Source organism: Nanorana parkeri, unplaced genomic scaffold, assembly GCF_000935625.1.
Source record: "Nanorana parkeri isolate BGI_ZX_2015 unplaced genomic scaffold, ASM93562v1 scaffold1584, whole genome shotgun sequence".
NCBI lineage: Eukaryota > Metazoa > Chordata > Amphibia > Anura > Dicroglossidae > Nanorana > Nanorana parkeri.
The window spans coordinates 107065-127000 of record NW_017307852.1 but is presented as its reverse complement, the minus strand read 5'-3'; the positions used below and the strand labels follow the sequence as shown (position 1 = coordinate 127000).

The window sequence follows — 19936 nt, the reverse complement described above, 5'->3', positions numbered from 1 at the left end:
TTTGACCTTGAGAGATACATCGTTAAAAGTTTTTAGGTCAATGTTTCGCTCCTCTCCCCCTCCCTCTATTCTCTCATGACTATAACTGGCAAATATCCAATCTCAAAATGTAGCCTGGAAACTGCCAACATTGAGTCAATGGAAGCTGGTTGCGCAGACAAAGTTCCTAGGTGGCGATTGGCCTCCTGGACTCAGTCCTCTATTATAGGGCATCTCACCTGTGCAGAACCTTGGACTGGTGTACACATGCATCACTCAAACTTTGAGTTCAAGTGGAACAATCCCGACTTGACCAGCCCTTGTCTGGTGTTCCTTGGCTCTTTAATTCCTTTGCAATCTCATACCACGATTGGTTCAACTTAGCTAGTCCTCAGACAAGTGAGACATTTCCTTAGTGGGAGCGTGGGGCTGTCCAGATGCTTGCCAATTATTGGCCATCACCAATTTATACCAAGCCATTTGGTTCCTGCCTTCCAACCCTTGGTCCAGGGAAATACATTTCTTCTTAATGTTCTTTTCCTATCTGTGTTTGGGGGAAAAAAATAATTGCCCTAGAAATATGAATTAACTCTGTCAGGCCTAGCCATACTTGCTGGGGTCATTTGGGACATCATCCTTGCTTGACTGGGTCATTTGGGTCATCATTTTGCTTGACTGGTATATTGTTCTCGATGCTCATCTTATTGTACCCCTGACTTCTAATGACTTATCTTGCCGAATTGGCTTTGTATATTCCTTATGGTATTTTTACTGTTTTCTTGTACTTCTGAAATTTCAGTTATCAATCAATAATTTAAAAAAAAAATGCAGCCAGGATGGACCTGTCTAACAGGCAGCTGTCTGCGAGGTTCGGGTGAGAATAACTTTGTTATTTTTGCTCCTAGATGAAAACAAGCACTTAACCGTTGCTTAACCCTTGCAGTGCAGGAGTAGCCGCACTACAAGAGTTAAGAAAATATTTGCCCAGGGATCTTCTTTAAGTGCGTCTTCAACAATAAAGCTTTACTCCAAGAAATATACCATGATCAACAACAGCAGGTCCTGGACCTCACATTATGACCATCCTGTTATAAGGCAAAAGAAATAATGTCTGTCTTAGTGCCAGTATTTAAGGCTACAGTTGACACCTTTCATTCATTGACCTTAAGTATGGCCTTTAGGCAGGGCAACACTGCCACTCGAAGCAAGTCGATGTACGGCTGATTTCAGCCGATGTACGGCTGATTTTGGCCGATGTACGGCTGAAATCAGCCGTACAAGCCTGAAGTGAATAGCCGAACAGTGTTCGGCTCACTTCACTTCAGATCGGTCATTCACTCGGCTGCCCTCGGCAGCTTAGTGAATAGACCCCATTGTGTTAATCTACTCACTGACATATCAACATGGATGTCTCACCACTTCCTCAAACTCAATCTGTCCAAAACTGAGCTCATAATATTTAATCCAGGTCCCTTCCCCCAACTTCTCCATCACAATCAACAGTACTACGATCAACCCCTCCCATCAAGCCAGGGTACTCAGTGTAATCCTTGACTCTGAGCTCTCCTTTCAGGCCCACATCCAATCACTATCCAAATCTTGCCGACTCCACCTCTGTAACATTTCTAAAATTCGCCCCTTTTAAAAGATGACACCGAAAAGCATCTAATTCACTCCCTTATAATCTCTCGCCTTGACTATTTTAACTCCCTCCTTGTTGGTCCACCACTAAGCAGGCTATCCCTCCTTCAGTCTACCATGAATGCTGCTACCAGATTTATCCACCTTACCGACCGTTCAGTGCTGCTCCTGCCATTCTGCCATTCTCCACGGGCTCCCAATTGCCCAACAAATACCATTCAAAATACTAACAACAACATACAAAGCTATCCACAACTCTGCCCCAACCTACGTCTCCAACCTCATCTCAAAATATCACCCGAACCATCCTCTCCACTCCTCAAGACCTTCTGTTCTCCAGCTCTTTAATCACCTCCCTCCCTTGCTCAACTCCAGGACTTCTCAAAAATGTCTCCAAACCTCTGGAACTTCCTATACCAATGTGTCCACTTATATCCTACTCTGTCCTTAAAAACTCATCTCTTCAGGGAAGCCTATACCACCTCAACATAACTGACCTTTTACTTCTTCCACTAACTTAATCTAAACAATCTACCTTTTGTATCACTTGCCCCTCCTACTAGATTGTAGGATATAATGAGCAAGGCCCTCCTAACCCTATTGTACTGACATTGTTATACTGTCTCCACCATATTGTATAATAATAAAAATAATATTTGTAACAAAGCTAACTACAGTTCATCTGTCCATTTCACACAATGTCATGCGTCTGATCATACACAGATGTGAAACTGGGGGATGGTTACAGTTGAAATGTATGGATGTCTTGTCGCACTCCTTACTGGATGTCCCAATCTTCAGGGAAGGGTGCTTGAAGTGACTACAAATGGCACCTCTGATTGCACTAAATGTATGAAGAATGTCACCAGCACACCAAAATCCCTTTAGGATCACCAAGTGTTCATTTATTTAGAACCATGTCAAGTAAAGCAAGCGCTGTCAGGGCCACATAGGGTCCCTTCATCATCAGCATCAATGCTAAACTTGATGAAGGGACCCTGTGTGGCCCCGAAAGTGCTTGTTTTACTTGACTTGGTTCTGAATAAATGAACACTTGGTGATCCTGAAAGGATTTTGGTGTGCAGGTGATATTCTTCATATGAATGGTTGAGGACCATTGAAGAGGTGCTCATTTAAAGGTTTTGTTTGTAGGAAAAAAATATTGGATAGGTAGTTTAAAACTTAAGGTGGTTCAATATTGATATTGATATGAACTGTTTTGTAGATGATAGTTATTATCTTTAGTGTTTTATGTGGTCATATTGGGGGATGTTCAATACCTTTAAGGGTTAATTCAATGAACCTGCATTTAAAGGAGCACAACCTGCATTTAAGGAACACACCATGATGCCCCTGCTGAAGTATTTCCAGCAAATTATGTCAGGTGCTGATGGATTTTTCTTACTCTAATGGTGCATGACATTTAATTTAGCATGCATTTTAATAAATGTTACACAAGGACCCCTTTTTTAATTCTCCTGCTTGCTTGAATGCTCGGTGACACTGGGAGAAAATGTTGTCCTTTTTAAAAAAAAAAATATTTATTTATAATTTTATCTTTATGCAATCAAAAACATATAAAACATATACATGTCCACACAAACAAACATAAGAAAAAGAAGAGAATTTCCTGAATTACCAATATCACATAACAAATATATATATACAAGACTCCATAGATTATCAACCAAGCAAAAAGCCTCAACCCAAAAAAAAAAAAAAAAATTGGATACCCTCTTAATAAAACCATATTTCCATATTCCAAAACCCTCCCCCAAAATGCCCACCCTAATTTTGAGCTCGAGCTATAATCAATCCAAAAATCCCATTTACTGAGTAACGCATCATGATTCTCTCTACCCATTGCTATCCACTTTTCAGATTCCATAATACAATTAACCTGCCTTACCCAATCTGATCTTGTAGGTACCTTTTGGCTCTTTCAAAATCTCGGTATTAACCTCTTTGCTGCATTTAGGAGATGAGGCAAAACTGTAGCTTTGTATTTAGCCTTTGACACAGGCATCAAATGCAGCAAAAAGACCTCCGGAGAAAACGGGAGAGTCTCACCCAGAATTTGTTCTCTAATATCTTGCCAAAATGGCTTAAGCTTAGGACATTCCCACCACACATGTAAATATGTCCCCTGTAAACCTTAGTTCCTCCAAAATAGAGGAGAGACATTTTGATAAATTTTCCCTAAAGAATATGGAACCCGATACCACCGGGTAAGCACCTTAGACTTGGATTCTTGAACTCTGGAATCTATAGATGAATTATGGGCCCGCGCTTGTATTTGGTCCTTCTCTACGTCCGAAAAGTCACCCCCATGTCCCTCTCCCATTCTCTCATACAGTACAAAGAACCTATTGAGCTTATTTTCAATAACATTTTATACATAAGAGATAGAGAGTGACTAGGGGGGACCTAGAGTCACATAATTTTTCAAAAAAAGTTAAAGACCCAAGTGTCCTAATTAGACTAATATGTTCTCGAAGGAAGTTACTGAGTTGTAAATAGCGCCAAGCATCTAAAGGAAATGTGCCCCTTTTTTCCCCTCAGTTCCTCCAATGGGATAAGAGCATTCTCCGCCATTAATCTGCACAAACAAACATCCCCATCCACCACCCAATTTCGAAAATATAACCACCAATTGGTGCTAAAGGGGATATATTAGGGACCAATTCTCCCCTTTTATTTGTCCTTTGATAAAGGGCAGCTCTAGAGCACTTCACTGATGCTATAAATGAGAATGCTAACTGACTGGAAGTAAGTAGTGCTCAGACTGAACTTTGCTTGTTCTGGTGTTTATCCAAATGCCAAACATTTACTAAGTTCAGCAGGAGCTGAACAGTTTCCTGCTGTTCATGGTTGGCAAGGAAACAGTGTGCGCCTGCATGTGGAGGGCATGTTGCCTGTTATCATTGTGGACACCCATTCCCACCCTTTTCTGACTTGCCAAGTTGATTATTGGACAAGGGCTTGGTAATTGATTTTGCTGAACCCCACGTCAATTTTTTTTTGTTTTTTTGCATTCGGCCCCCCTTAAAATCCAGACCAGACCTGAAGGGCCTTTTACTCAGTGATAACAGTCACCAGAACAAAAAGAGAGGGCGAATCTCCTGTCCACAGGACACAGGCAGCAATAAAAACTTGACAGGTATTATAATTCATCTTCACTGCATCCAAACCTAAAAAAAAAAAAAAGTTTGCCTTAAGTTGCACTTTAAGCCTCTGAAGAAGATGTTGCTGGAGTTAGAAATTTGAGGGTATAAGACATAGATTGATCTGTGCAGCATACATGAGGAGTTCACACACTTTCTGTTAGGGGTCCTTTGATTGGAAAAATGCCATTAAGACCATTGAAACTCCACAGTTTGCATTTTGAATGACTGTAAATGACATTAAAGGATAATTTTTTCCCCCTCCCCCAATGTTAATGTCAGCACTTACCTTAAATGATGTCTCTTAATCTAATCTTCTTCCTCTTTCCTGGTGTTTTCATCTGTCCCCCCAGCAGTACGGCGGCTCTCCGATCCAGCACTGACTCCTCTCTGCCTGCAGGCACTTCCAATCCAGCGGTGTCTGCATGCGGGTGCACGCGCCCACCTGTATGTGCCCACTAAAAATACAATGTACTTTCTCTTTAATGTGATCCATCACCTCAGTTACACACCTGTAAGCACCCTGTAAAAGAAGTAGAGAATGACTTTCCTCTCCGGTAGATGGGAAGTCAAACCTTTTTTTTTTCATGAACTCTGGGTGCAGCTGATATCCGACACTTGATGATGTGATGGATAGCCTGCCCCCCCTCCCCCACCGGCAGCCATGGTATATGACCACTACATCTCTAGTGTGCTTCTGTAATATAGAAGTCAGCACGAGGAACCACAGTGGCCAATAGGTGACAAGCCATCCGACACACCCAAAAGTGTTCAATAGCAGCAACACTCCAAGCTCTTGAAGATTTGACTTCCAACCCACAAATAAGGTTTGTATTTATCTGCTTCGTTTAAAGGACGCCCATAGTTTTATTTAGTCACTGAGGCAATAACTTTAAAGAGATACAGGGGAAAGTCTAAACATAAAATTATAGTTTATCATGGGAGCAAGCTCGGAGCGGTAACTACTTTACAACACACACAGGGACCATGGGGAACAAAAGCAGCCCCTCTCCAGAAGTAAGGACAGTGTCAGCACCAATTCAGAGATGGTTGGAGGATCTACAGCCGAGTGATACACAAATAAGATACATTATTGTTAATAATTAAGGTACAATTGGTTTCAACTTGGCCAGGTACCTGTTCATGATATTTGATATGTCAACATACAAATATAGAAGCCTGACTAGCTGAACTACAGGCAAACAGCTAAAGACATGGATAAAATGTTTTATTTGCCAGATTTTTTGTATCTCTGCCCATCAAGCCCTCTGAATTCCCTCCCGCCTCCTTAACCCACCAATATTCCTTTCCAGTGATTCCCCGGTGCTCCTTCCTCCATCACAGCCACCCCCAATACTTGCTGTTGTTTAGTGGTGGAGGCTAGACGGAGCTGTGATGTCATCACCTCCATCATCTGACAGTGTCCAGGCCTAGTGATTAGCTGCTAGACCCAAGCACTGTAACAATGGAGGAGGTTACATCCTCCCCTGAACACACGCACTTGATATGTATGTTGTGCCAGCTAAGCTAGAGGGAAGAGCAGCAGGAGATTGCAGGAGAGATGAGTATCAGTGGTTGGGGGGGGAAGGTTTTTCAGAGACACTATCCTTTTTGCCTTGAGTGGCAAGTGACAGTATCTCTAACATGTGATGAACCGCAATGCATTGGGCTCAGTTGAATGGGAATTTACTGCTTCCTCTATTTATCATTATCCTAAAATGAAGTCCTTAAGGCCTCATTCACGCTTGCATGTTGGCTCCACCACTGTTCAGTAATAGAGTTGGCTCCACCACTGTTCAGTAATAGAGTTGGCTACACCACTGTTCAGTAATAGAGTTGGCTCCACCACTGCTCAGTAATAGAGTTGGCTCCACCACTGCTCAGTAATAGAGTTGGCTCCACCACTGCTCAGTAATAGAGTTGGTTCCACCACTGTTCAGTAACAGTGTTGGCTACACCACAGTTCAGTAATAGAGTTGGCTACACCACTGTTCAGTAATAGAATTGGCTCCACCACTGTTCAGTAATAGAGTTGGCTCCACCACTGTTCAGTAATAGTGTTGGCTACACCACTGTTCAGTAATAGAGTTGGCTACACCACTGTTCAGTAATAGAATTGGCTCCACCACTGTTCAGTAATAGAGTTGGCTCCACCACTGTTCAGTAACAGTGTTGGCTTCACCACTGTTTAGTTGGCTCTTCATGTTGGCTCTGCCACTGTTTAGTAACACGTAGTAAAACACAGGTTTTTCTGCATGTTACTGCAAGGCATGTACCCCAGTGCCTTTTGGTGCATCCCAGTGTACTAATACAGTAATGAGCTCATACCATAGTGCACTACAATGCACATGCTGTGCACTGCATTGTAAACAAAAGGGTCAGGTAAGTATTTGGATCTTATTTTGTTTAAATCTTTGAATGGGTGGGAGTGATGAGGGGTTAAATATTTCCCCCTAAATAGGCTGTAATCGTGGCAAAGAAAGGTCAAGTCACCAACTTGGTGCTGTATGGCAGAGCTGTAAATCTCAGGATTGGATGGGCAGAAATACAAATCTCTTGCAGGTGGTTATTTGCTGTATACAAATTGCTGTGTATTTACCTACTTATTGGAGTTTAGCTGTTAATTACTCATCTACCCATTGCCTACGATGTGACATCTCACAGTTAAAAATAATTCCCATTTCTAAACGCTATTATGCCCACAAGGAATTAGGTCACATTTGCTGTTCTTCAGGGAATCGCTCTAAGAAGACTATACATTCTATAAATAAAGCTGCCATTCTGATTACTTCTAGCAATGTTGCTCAAGTCTACTGATAAGACATGCTCTCGGCCAGCACAGCCAGTATTGTCAAGGAGGTGCTTTGGACCAATTGCTAATGGTAAAGTCATGATTTCATTTATCTGCATTTTCCTATTATTTGCTAATGACCACCCAGGGGAAGCCAATAGTGTCAAGAACAGAGAGTGTATCTATGAGAATCTCTCAATATGTGGATATTCACATACAGCCACTGGTTATCAATTTACTCTAATACATTGGAGATGCTGGACATAATATGAGGGAGAAAATTGAATAGCAAGAGGGGGGATTTTCTTATAACCAGTGACGTACAGTCCTAGAGCATACACAAGGTTTACAAGCACTCGTACGGCATACACAAGGTTTACAAGCTCTCATAAAGCATACATAAGATTTACAAGCACTCATAAAGTATACACAAGGTTTGCTGGTAGATCATACACAAGTTTTAAAGAGCACTCGCAGAGCATACACAAGGTTTACAAGCACTCATACGGCATACACAAGGTTTACAAGCTCTCATAAAGCATACATAAGATTTACAAGCACTCATAAAGCATACACAAGGTTTACTGGTAGATCATACACAAGTTTTAAAGAGCACTCGCAGAACATACACAAGGTTCATGAGCTCAACAGCTTTTTCTGGAAGAGGATACAGAAATGGAGGAGAAGAAGAGATCTTTCATTTAGAATGTGTTGAATGTGTGTTAAACAACAAATAGTTTTGGTTTGATGATCGGTTCTTCCTATTAAAAAAATGTGGATTGGCGATGGGCTTTAAATTTGCACTAGGACACGCACATTTATTTATGGGCCAATGGGAGAGATCAAAGATAAGACCCGTCTTTGAAAGAAATCTTCTTTTCTGGCATCGCTACATAGAGGATTTGGATTTGGGCAAAAGAATCCTTAAAAAATTCTGGAGAGACTAAACAGTGAGTAATAAAATGTGAAGTTTAGTAAGATATACAGTAAGGAAGTATTAAACTTCTTAGACTTAAGGATAGAGATGAAAGATAATAGACTAATCACTAAAACATCACAAAACCTACAGAATGCAATGCACTATTGAAAGCAGATAAGGGTCATTACAAGTGAAGAATTGAAAACATCCCGAAAGGCCAGTTCTTCCACCTTGGATGAAACTGCACGGAGATATTTATGCAACAAAGTAAAAACATAGCTAGGAAATTCTATGAGAATGGTCAAAACAACACTAAAAGAAGTGAATTAAAGGACAGGCAAGACCTCTTGAATGTAAAGGAGTTGAAAATGCAAAAGGAGGGTGTTCCACTCATTACATTGCTAGGGAACACTAAGACCCCAGATTGAGAACAGTTACATTAGAGAGGATGATATCCCTTGTAAATGGTTTGGTAACATGAGATCATTTTTTATTGTAAAAATTCCAACGCCTGTAGGCTCAGTTGTAATATGAAAACACATGTACACAAATTAAGTTAATTCAGTGAGGGGAATCTTACAGGGTTATTCACAAAAGGGTGAAGAGTTTGGAGAAGGCAGGAGAAGTGAACAATCTAGGACAACATAGCTGATCTGGAAAAAGTGTCCAATTCACCTCAATTTCGGGTTCAGCTATGTTGTCCTAGATTGTTCACTTCTTCTGCCTTCTCCAAACTCTTCACCCTTCTGTGAATAACCCTGTAAGATTCCCCTCACTGAATTAACTAAATTTGTGTACATGTGTTTTCACCCTTCTGTGAATAACCCTGTTAGTTTGCAACACTAAGATGGTGGTATGGGTTCTAGAATGTAACTGTCCCATGCAGGACATAGGCAGAACCAAAAGAGCATTACATGTGAGACCAGAGGAACATATCAGAAACATAAGTAGGGGGGTTAAACACCAACAGCATGCCAGTGCACTTTGCAAAGTATCAACGCTGCAATGTGCGCATGACGTCATATAACACCGCACGTGTTGGACGCCGCCATCTTGGTGTATATCTAGGTATACACCAAGATGGTGGGGCCAATATCAGTGTGTGACGTCACCTGACGCATGCATGGCGCCATGTAACGTCATGCTCCCCGCCTCTATGATGGTGGCACACATTCACAGAACACGCCGGGGGCCAACACGGCCGCCACACATTCTCAAACAAATTATTATTATTATGCGCCTGAATATATTTCTCGTATATTCGGACATATAGTAATTCATTAATGTTACAAGTAGTCTAGGTTTTGTGTTCTGTTTTCTATTTTTACTTTTCTAGATGTACTGACTTGAAAAAAGGGATCGGCATGACATCCTGACACTTCATTTTTAGAGACTCTATTTTAGTTTGACATTTATTGTTTACCTTCTGTTGTTTTATTTGATAAGAATACTTCTATTGTGCCGACAAGTTTAATACCTTTGAATACAAGTTTTATTTTTATCATTCTTTTTAATATGTTTCTTTGCGGCTTAACAAAATAGGAGTCTTGAAATGGTGCATATATTGGGGGAAATGGGTGTGGTTACGGGGGTGTGACCACTAAAGGGTGTGGCCACGGAGGGGTGTGGTCACTGAGGGGCGCTGTAAAGCTTTCTCGCACAGGGCGCATAAAGGCCTAAGGCCGGCCCTGGCTGCAATCCCAAATGTATAAAATTGTATGCAATTGAAAAAAGGAATTGGTGAAGCGGCGATACTGTGCGTAACCTATTCTTAGTAATATCCCCTTTGCACATCGTACCGATGTGCCCCAGAATCCAACGGGTGCTGAAACAAGCGGTGGATGGCGCCACAGTCTAGAAGATATGTTGTCCACACACCATTCTACTTTGGAATGTCATCTTTATTTGTATTCCTTTAGCATGACATATGGTTGCAGCCAGGCCTGGCGCTACCGCAAGGCAAGTCAGGCGGCCGCCTGAGGGCGCTGCAGGGTAAGGGCGGAAAAAACAGGGCATTTTGACAGGTAATTGTACTTGTCAAAATGCCCCGATGTTTGCGCTATGTTTTTTTTCACTTACCTTCGGTGCGGGAGAGCAGCGGCGAGTCAGCGCTGGTCCAGTGGGAGGAGCTCCAGGTGGGGTCCTAATTTAGCTGGCCGGCGACTGCCAGAGGATCATGCTATCAAAATTGGCGGAACATGATGTCATGGGGTCAATGTGGAGGTTGATGATTGGCCATTCTGATTAGGGTTGGGGCTATATATCAGCTGTGTTTATGTGCACTTACACTGTATGTTTTACCTGATGAAGGGGATCCTTTGTGACCCCGAAACGTTCGTTGTTTTTTACCACGATGCACTTCAATAAATAGACGTATTTTGCAAATTTGGAGTGCCGATGTCTCTGCTTTAGCTCACGATTGTTATGGCTGCCACCCGTTGACTACCGCAGCACCCAATTCTTGAAGGGATTCACGCGGTCAGGAGTGCGATGGGACCATGGACTATTTTTGCCAGAGGATCCCGACACGCGCGGCACCTCAGGCAGTCGCCGGCCAGCTAAATTAGGACCCCACCTGGAGCTCCTCCCACCGGACCAGCGCTGACTCGCCGCTGCTCTCCCGCGCCGAAGGTAAGTGAAAAAAAAAAACATAGCACAAACATCGGGGCATTTTGACAAGTACAAGTACTTGTCAAAATGCCCTGTTTTTACAGGGGGTCAGGGTCGGTGATGGCGCAAAAATTCACCTTGCCTACCTTGCCTAGAATCCTAGCACCGGCCCTGGTTGCAGCCTCTCAGAGCCTCACAGGGCCTCTTCATCAAGCAAAGTGTCCACACCCCTCTGCCTGATGAAGGGGCTCTGTGAGGATCTGAAACGTTGCAACCATATGTCATGCTAAAGGAATGCAAATAAAGATGACATTCCAAAGTAGAATGGTGTGCGGACAACATATCTTCTAGACTGTGCGTAACCTATGACAAAAAGAGGGACAGTGGACATACAGGACGGGTACATTTCATCCAAAAGGTGGAATTTTCTGTAAATTATTTTCTCTGAAGAGATGGAGGTGGAGCTTACTGAGGGTGCTGTTATGGAAGTAAGAGAAAAGTATGTCAACAGACAATTTTTACTTGAAGACGGACAAATCTCTGTCCAAAAAGCATTATGGTTGTGGATCTGTTGTTCTTTAATTCCTTTTTAAACCTTTTGATGCCCAGGCTTTTTTTGCACACTTTATAATCCACATTATAGGACTGAAAATTGCTTAAAACCCCCCAAAATTATATATGCTCTGAAAGCAAAAACTCTGTAGAATAAAATGATGGCAGTTGCATATGTTGACGCTGAACGATATTAGCGCAACTTGTTATCAAACCCCCAATTTTAGTAAAAAATACACATACATTCATTTTAGTGCCCCAAAAACACAATATAATACCCATTTTTTGGGGGGAAAACGATGAGTAAATAGATACCCAACATGCCAAGGTTTAAAATTGCGTGCATCCGTGAAACGGCGACAAAATACGGTACACCAAATTGTAATAGGCGACACTTTAAGGTTCCTACAGGTCATCAGTTTAGAGATATCCATGACTATTGGCCCTAGAATTATTTCTCTTACTCTGGCGCATGCGGCAATACCTAACATGTGTAGTGCAATCGTTGTTTTTCCGTACATAGGCGCACCCAACTCATGTTTGCAGTAATATGTGCACGCTCGTGGTTGGGGGGGGGGGGGGGGGGGCTTTTTTTTTATCTTTACATTTATTTTACATAGTTTTGTTTTTGTATACAATGTTTTGACTTAATTTAATTGCTATCACATTAGGGGGCTTACACATAGGTATAAGATCTCCTGGAGGTGCGGGGACCTGTATCGTTGGTGTGAAGAGACCACACTGGTGCAACAGGAGAGAGCGCACGACTAAGGAAAGAGATTGGAACTTGTAAACGGGTGATGAGCCTTAAGACGTAGTGAGGTTTTTGAAGAAAGGAATTAGAGAACAGTGAACGTAAGAAAAGTGTGGGACGGAGGACTTTGGGTCACAGCTGAGAAGATGAGCCCTAAGAAGTTGTTTGTTTTGGACTTAAGGAGTAAAAGAACAGCGAATGTAAGAACAGTGTGGGATGGAGGACTTTGGGTCACAGCTGAGATGAGCCCTAAGAAGTTGTATGTTTTGGACTAAAGGAGTAAAAGAACAGCGAATGTAAGAACAGTGTGGGACGGAGGACTTTGGGTCACAGCTGAGAAGATGAGCCCTAAGAAGTTGTTTGTTTTGGACTTAAGGAGTAAAAGAACAGCGAATGTAAGAACAGTGTGGGACGGAGGACTTTGGGTCACAGCTGAGAAGATGAGCCCTAAGAAGTTGTTTGTTTTGGACTTAAGGAGTAAAAGAACAGCGAATGTAAGAACAGTGTGGGATGGAGGACTTTGGGTCACAGCTGAGATGAGCCCTAAGAAGTTGTATGTTTTGGACTAAAGGAGTAAAAGAACAGCGAATGTAAGAACAGTGTGGGACGGAGCACTGCCAGGTTTCTCAGGTGTGACCTGAAGAACTCATAGGAGGTGGAGTGAAAGGTCAGACAGCAGTTGTGTGTTGAAGCAGAGAGGAGAGATTTCCTTCTGAGACTGCCGGAAGAATGCTGAGCTGTGTCTCACAGGACTAAGAGGTGTGCCGTTTTTTTTTTTTTACCTATAAGTCACACAGAACTGTGAACGGTGACTATGCTGAACCTGTGAATATCTCACTGGAAGTTAATCTGCCTGAGAGGTTTGTGATCAGAACTATCCAGACTGAACGGAGACATTGTGTAAGTATTCCAGTGAGTGAGCATCACATATGAGGTTGTTTGTGCAATGGTTCTAAGGTTGCCCTCCAATGCTTTAATATAGCCGGAGAGGCCACTTTGGCCTGTTGATAACGCTGAACTCCAGTCAGATATTAAAGACACATTAATGTAGTGCTGTATGAACTAATCGTCCTTTAATGTATTTTTTTTAGTGTAGTGCAGTGGAAGTAGTTGGATTTGACCTGATATGGGGATGAGGTTCAGGTTCAGCGCCACCTTGGATTCGAGGGGGAATTCACGGTTTTACAATTTGGTGAAAATACAAATTTATGGCTGAAAATGTATACATGAACCCATAATTCACCGCATAACCCTTGTCCCTGGTCAGATGGGTCCCCGAGAGCCAAGAATCTGAGTATTATTATTTTAATTTTAATTTACATTTTTTTAAATTATTATTAATATTATTTTTATTATTCATTTTATTATTAATATATATAGGAGAAAACCCGCTCACTATCAGCCCTCATTCACACTAGAATCGACCGGTACGTACAGCTGCGTGCTGCGTGCGCGGCCGTATCGCTCAGCTCCCGGGAAGGACAGGTGCTGTGTGTGATTTAGTACGCAGCCCCCGTCCTTCTCTATGGGACTACGCGGCCGTACGCCGCCCTACGCCGCCCTACGCCGCCCTACGCCGCCCTACGCTCACCCGCCCTGAACGTCCGAGCCAGGAAACACGCACCCGTACGGACCTGCACTTTGGGTGAGCGTAGGGCGGCATATAGCCCAGTAGTCCCATAGAGAAGGACAGGGGCTGTGTACTAATCACACGCAGCACCTGTCCTTCCTGGAAGATGAGCGATACGGCCCCGCACGCAGCACGGAGCTGTACGTGCCGGCCTTTTCTAATGTGAATGAGGCCTAAATGGGTGTGCTCTCAGCAGCCATATTGTATGTGTTGGACCTGGTTAGCGGAAGCAGCAAAATCTGTATAGGGAGAGACACTTTGCTATACAGGTCTATACTATTTTATACAGTGCTATACAGTGCTATACAGTGCTATACAGTGCTATACAGTGCTATACTATTCTATACAGGTCTATATTATTCTACACAGTGCTATACTAATCTATACACAGTGCTATACTATTCTATACACAGTGTTATACTATTCTATACACAGTGCTATACTATTCTATACACAGTGCTATACAGTGCTATACTATTCTATACACAGTGCTATACAGTGCTATAATATTCTATACAAGGCTATACGATTCTACACAGTGCTAAATAATTCTATACTATTCTATACTATTCTAAAGCGCTGCGCAAACTGTTGGCGCTCTATAAATCCTGTATAATAATAATAATAATAATAATAATAATAATTATACAGTGCTATACTATTCCATACCGGTCTACATTATTCTATACATTGCTTTACTGTGAAACACTTATGTAGACCCCTGTGATCACCGCTCCATAGACTGAACTGTACTTTTTTTTGTAGCAGCAGCAGGTGTGCCAAACCTGCAAACTTGATGTGATTTACAGTATATGTGTTTTCATTTAACGCTTTACCATTCTATTTTTGCTACAGTTAAAAAAAATGTGTGCTTTTGTTTTAGTTGGTTAGTGTTTTGGGATAAATATATATATATACCTACAGCATATACTATATATAGAGTGTAAGCTCCTCTGTACAGAGACTGATGTGACTGTGCGGGGACATTAGAGTGTAAGCTCCTCTGTACAGAGACTGATGTGACTGTGCGGGGACATTAGAGTGTAAGCTCCTCTGTACAGAGACTGATGTGACTGTGCGGGGACATTAGAGTGTAAGCTCCTCTGTACAGAGACTGATGTGACTGTGCGGGGACATTAGAGTGTAAGCTCCTCTGTACAGAGACTGATGTGACTGTGCGGGGACATTAGAGTGTAAGCTCCTCTGTACAGAGACTGATGTGACTGTGCGGGGACATTAGAGTGTAAGCTCCTCTGTACAGAGACTGATGTGACTGTGCGGGGACATTAGAGTGTAAGCTCCTCTGTACAGAGACTGATGTGACTGTGCGGGGACATTAGAGTGTAAGCTCCTCTGTACAGAGACTGATGTGACTGTGCGGGGACATTAGAGTGTAAGCTCCTCTGTACAGAGACTGATGTGACTGTGCGGGGACATTAGAGTGTAAGCTCCTCTGTACAGAGACTGATGTGACTGTGCGGGGACATTAGAGTGTAAGCTCCTCTGTACAGAGACTGATGTGACTGTGCGGGGACATTAGAGTGTAAGCTCCTCTGTACAGAGACTGATGTGACTGTGCGGGGACATTAGAGTGTAAGCTCCTCTGTACAGAGACTGATGTGACTGTGCGGGGACATTAGAGTGTAAGCTCCTCTGTACAGAGACTGATGTGACTGTGCGGGGACATTAGAGTGTAAGCTCCTCTGTACAGAGACTGATGTGACTGTGCGGGGACATTAGAGTGTAAGCTCCTCTGTACAGAGACTGATGTGACTGTGCGGGGACATTAGAGTGTAAGCTCCTCTGTACAGAGACTGATGTGACTGTGCGGGGACATTAGAGTGTAAGCTCCTCTGTACAGAGACTGATGTGACTGTGCGGGGACATTAGAGTGTAAGCTCCTCTGTACAGAGACTGATGTGACTGTGCGGGGACATTAGAGTGTAAGCTCCTCTGTACAGAGACTGATGTGACTGTGCGGGGACATTAGAGTGTAAGCTCCTCTGTACAGAGACTGATGTGACTGTGCGGGGACATTAGAGTGTAAGCTCCTCTGTACAGAGACTGATGTGACTGTGCGGGGACATTAGAGTGTAAGCTCCTCTGTACAGAGACTGATGTGACTGTGCGGGGACATTAGAGTGTAAGCTCCTCTGTACAGAGACTGATGTGACTGTGCGGGGACATTAGAGTGTAAGCTCCTCTGTACAGAGACTGATGTGACTGTGCGGGGACATTAGAGTGTAAGCTCCTCTGTACAGAGACTGATGTGACTGTGCGGGGACATTAGAGTGTAAGCTCCTCTGTACAGAGACTGATGTGACTGTGCGGGGACATTAGAGTGTAAGCTCCTCTGTACAGAGACTGATGTGACTGTGCGGGGACATTAGAGTGTAAGCTCCTCTGTACAGAGACTGATGTGACTGTGGGGGGAGGGGACATTAGAGTGTAAACTCCTCTGTACAGAGACTGATGTGACTGGCTCAGTGTTCTTTGTACAGCACTGCGGTATATGTCAGAGCTATATACATGTATAAGTGTTGAGGTCAGGTCCGGCTCTGAAGTTAAACAATTACTAGCAGGACATTGTAAACCACCCTTTTCCAGGGGGAACCCTGGAAAAGCACCCTCCCAGTGCTGGGGGCATGTGGCCTGGTATTGCAGGGAGGAGGGGCCTTTCGCTCACCCCTCCTTCCTACCTTGCCAGGCCTGTCCTCGGATTAAGGGTTTGATTAGGAATTTGAGGGGAAACACTTTTTTCTGGGGGGGTGGGGGTTCCTCCTTAAAATTCCTACCAGACCTAAATGGCCAGGTATGCCTTTGGGGGAAGCAAAATAGGGGTCCCTTCTAATATTGCTACCAGACCTAAAGGGTCTGGTATGGTTTGAGAGGGGGACCCCACGCTGTTTTTGAAAACAAAAAATACATTTTTTTTTTTAATTTTTCTTTTTTTTAACATTTTAAAAAATAATTTCTTATCTTTTTTTTTTCTCTTGTTTACATTTTGTTTAATGCTCGTTACCTCAGAGGTAGTGAGTAGAATAACCGAGCCGGATTCCGCTTGGCAGCATTCAGCTATTCACTCACTGCTGTGCGACCCATATGAGAATAGGGACGAATGGACAGATGTTGCCAAAGGTTTTGGCTCAGCCTATCCAGATGTTGGATCGGCTGAGTCGGACGGCTTCCTCACTTCGGCTCGGTTATTCACTCGGCTGCCTTCAGCGGCTAAGTGAATAATTCGCTTAGTTTACTCATTTGTAGAGATTGTAGTCCATCCCGGGAGCGAGCTTGGAGTGGTGACTACTTCATATCTGTGACTAATTAGGTGACTAATCTCATATTTAGTTTAATAATTTGTAGTGACATTGTAGTCAATCACATGAGTGAGCTTAGAGCGGTGACTACTTTACAACACACACAGGGACCGTGGAGAACACAAGTAGCCCCCCTCCAGAAGGAAGGACAGTGTCGGCACCAATTCAGAGATGATTGGAGGATCTACAGCCGAGTGATACACACATAAGATACATTGTTGTTCATAGTTAAGGGACTTGAATGCATTTTTAAGATGTAACTCCTGAGTTTAGGATCACTTTAATATAAGGGGCCTCAAGTGTGGCCCCTGACATCACTAAAGGGCTGCACGTTATATTCAGTGTCATGCATTGCAAGAGAAAGCTGTCAGAGACTACGGACATGCTATAGGAGTTGTTGAAGACTGGGGACATTTTCAGGAGCCATAGGCTTTCACACATCACATAGGACTACAAGCGTTCAATGCTTAGGCAACTTCCCAAATAAATACTTCCACATTTGTGCTTCCTGCAGCCATCACAAAAATTAACCCCTTCATGACGGGAGACGTACAGTGTACGTCCCGTCACAAAGTGGCTATATGACTGGCCACTTGTACAAAAAATTAGGAAAATAAAACGTTTATATATAAATATATTTGTATACTATAATTATTATTAAAAAAATTCTAAAAATAATAATAATAATCAAAACTTGCTGCTGTGGAAGAATCACACAGCAAAAATGTAAAAAGTGTGTCAGTCATTTAGGAACAGAAACTAAAAACTAGCTCAGTCATGAAGGGGTTAATTGTGCCATATTTAATATTTCTTTTATTAAAGTCCATTATAAAAGAGGAGAAAACATAAAAAAAAGACGGGCAGCACAGAAAAAAGAATGAGATAACGTGAAAGAAATAAACCAGACCTTTAACTATTTCTGTCTTCTGACTTCTGTCTGCAGGGTCCTGAGGGCAGCACTATAGGTTCCACAGGGTTGTATGCAGGTCCTGGGCCACAGGATGTCCACCAGGGCAGCAGTGCTCCACTATTCAATGTCTAAAGCAGTGCACTAAGTCATCAACAAGGCAAGTGAGCAGCAAAGCTAACTGAAACCTTTACCAAAGTGATAAGGGCCAGTCCACCTTCAACCTACAAGGTCTTAAGTGTCAACCTAGGTCACCTTGCAGGTAGTCCAACCTTGCCTCCACAGTCCAAGGTGCAGAAAATTTACAAGCGGTTAAATGATGGAACCAAGTACATACATACTTTCTGAACACTTCTTATTCAGCAGTAACTGTTTTCTGTTACAGGACCGGTGAAATAGTTTCTCCAGTAATATGTATGATCCAAACCAGACAAGGATTGCAGAAATTCTGCTTCTAGGTTTTCAGAACACTCATCATCTGAAGGCTTTGCTCTTTACTATTTTCCTTCTGGTCTACTCTGTGACATTAACGGGGAACTTAGTGATTGTAGTTTTGGTGTCAGTTCACCGCCGACTGCACACCCCTATGTACTTCTTCCTCAGCCTCCTATCTTCGTCTGAAGTCATTTCCACCAGCAACATTGTGCCCAAAATGCTTTCCGTCATCTTGAAAGATGGGGACTCCATGTCGTTTTCCGCATGTTTGACTCAGTTTTATATCTTCTCGGCTATAACCAATTCTGAATGTTTTCTTCTCACCGTAATGTCTTTCGACCGATACTTGGCCATTTGCTACCCGTTAAGGTACATCTCCATCATGGACTTTAAGCTTCAACTCAACCTGGCAGTATGGTCTTGGATAATTAGCCTTATGGTAACTTTGTTTATTACCCTTCTGGTTTATAATTTGCAGTTCTGTGGACCCAACGTAATAGACCACTTCTTTTGCGATCTGGCCCCCATATTACATCTTTCTTGTTCGGACACGACCGTGGTGAAAACTCAAGCCTTCATATTTTCAGTTCCTGTTATTGTCTTGCCATGTATTTTCATTGTCGTCACCTATATCTTCATATCCTTTGCCATCTTGAGGATATCGTCACACGACAAGCGACAGAAAGCCTTTTCCACTTGCAGTTCCCACCTGGCTGTTGTAGGCCTGTATTATGGAACTCTAATTAGCGTGTATCTTTCTCCGACAGCGGGTCATTCACCCAGTGTGAGCAAAGTTCTTTCTTTGTTATACATAATAGTGACGCCACTTTTTAACCCGATTATATACAGTTTACGTAATCAGGAAATTAGGATGGCTCTGAGGAAGTCATTACATAAGACAACATATGACATAAATGGAGGTATTCAGTAGTCCTACATGTTTTCCAATCTGTCAGTCAAGTTTGAAGTGCAAGCCGCTGCATAGGCATGCAACCATTGAAGCCTGAAAACAATGAACTCCCGGCCTGCGGGTTGTTTCAGGTCAGTGACACAAAAAGGCAGTGAAAATAGGATCAAGATGTCAGCTCTGACTCCTGCACCTTTAAAACCAATTCAACAAGGGCATCTTCCTTATTTTTGTCCTCAGGAGCTCAAGCTAAATTGCATGTAACTCTTTACCCCAACCTGTCCGTCTATCTCCCACTCTGACTGCCTTTAGGTGATCCCTTAGGACTCA

At 42.8% G+C, this 19936-nt stretch overlaps 1 protein-coding gene across 1 annotated transcript; it reads left to right on the top strand.

Moving 5' to 3' along the window:
• Positions 1-18676: 18676 nt before the first annotated feature.
• LOC108798901 (olfactory receptor 11L1-like) lies at positions 18677-19630 on the top strand. Its single transcript, XM_018570710.1, has one exon. It carries the CDS (start codon positions 18677-18679, stop codon positions 19628-19630), a length of 954 nt encoding a protein of 317 aa, XP_018426212.1.
• The last annotated feature ends 306 nt before the right edge of the window (positions 19631-19936 follow it).

What these genes read in the sequence shown, in the direction of transcription:
- LOC108798901 (XM_018570710.1), top strand. Translation starts at nt 18,677, where the DNA reads ATGTATGATCCAAACCAGACAAGGATTGCAGAAATTCTGCTTCTAGGT.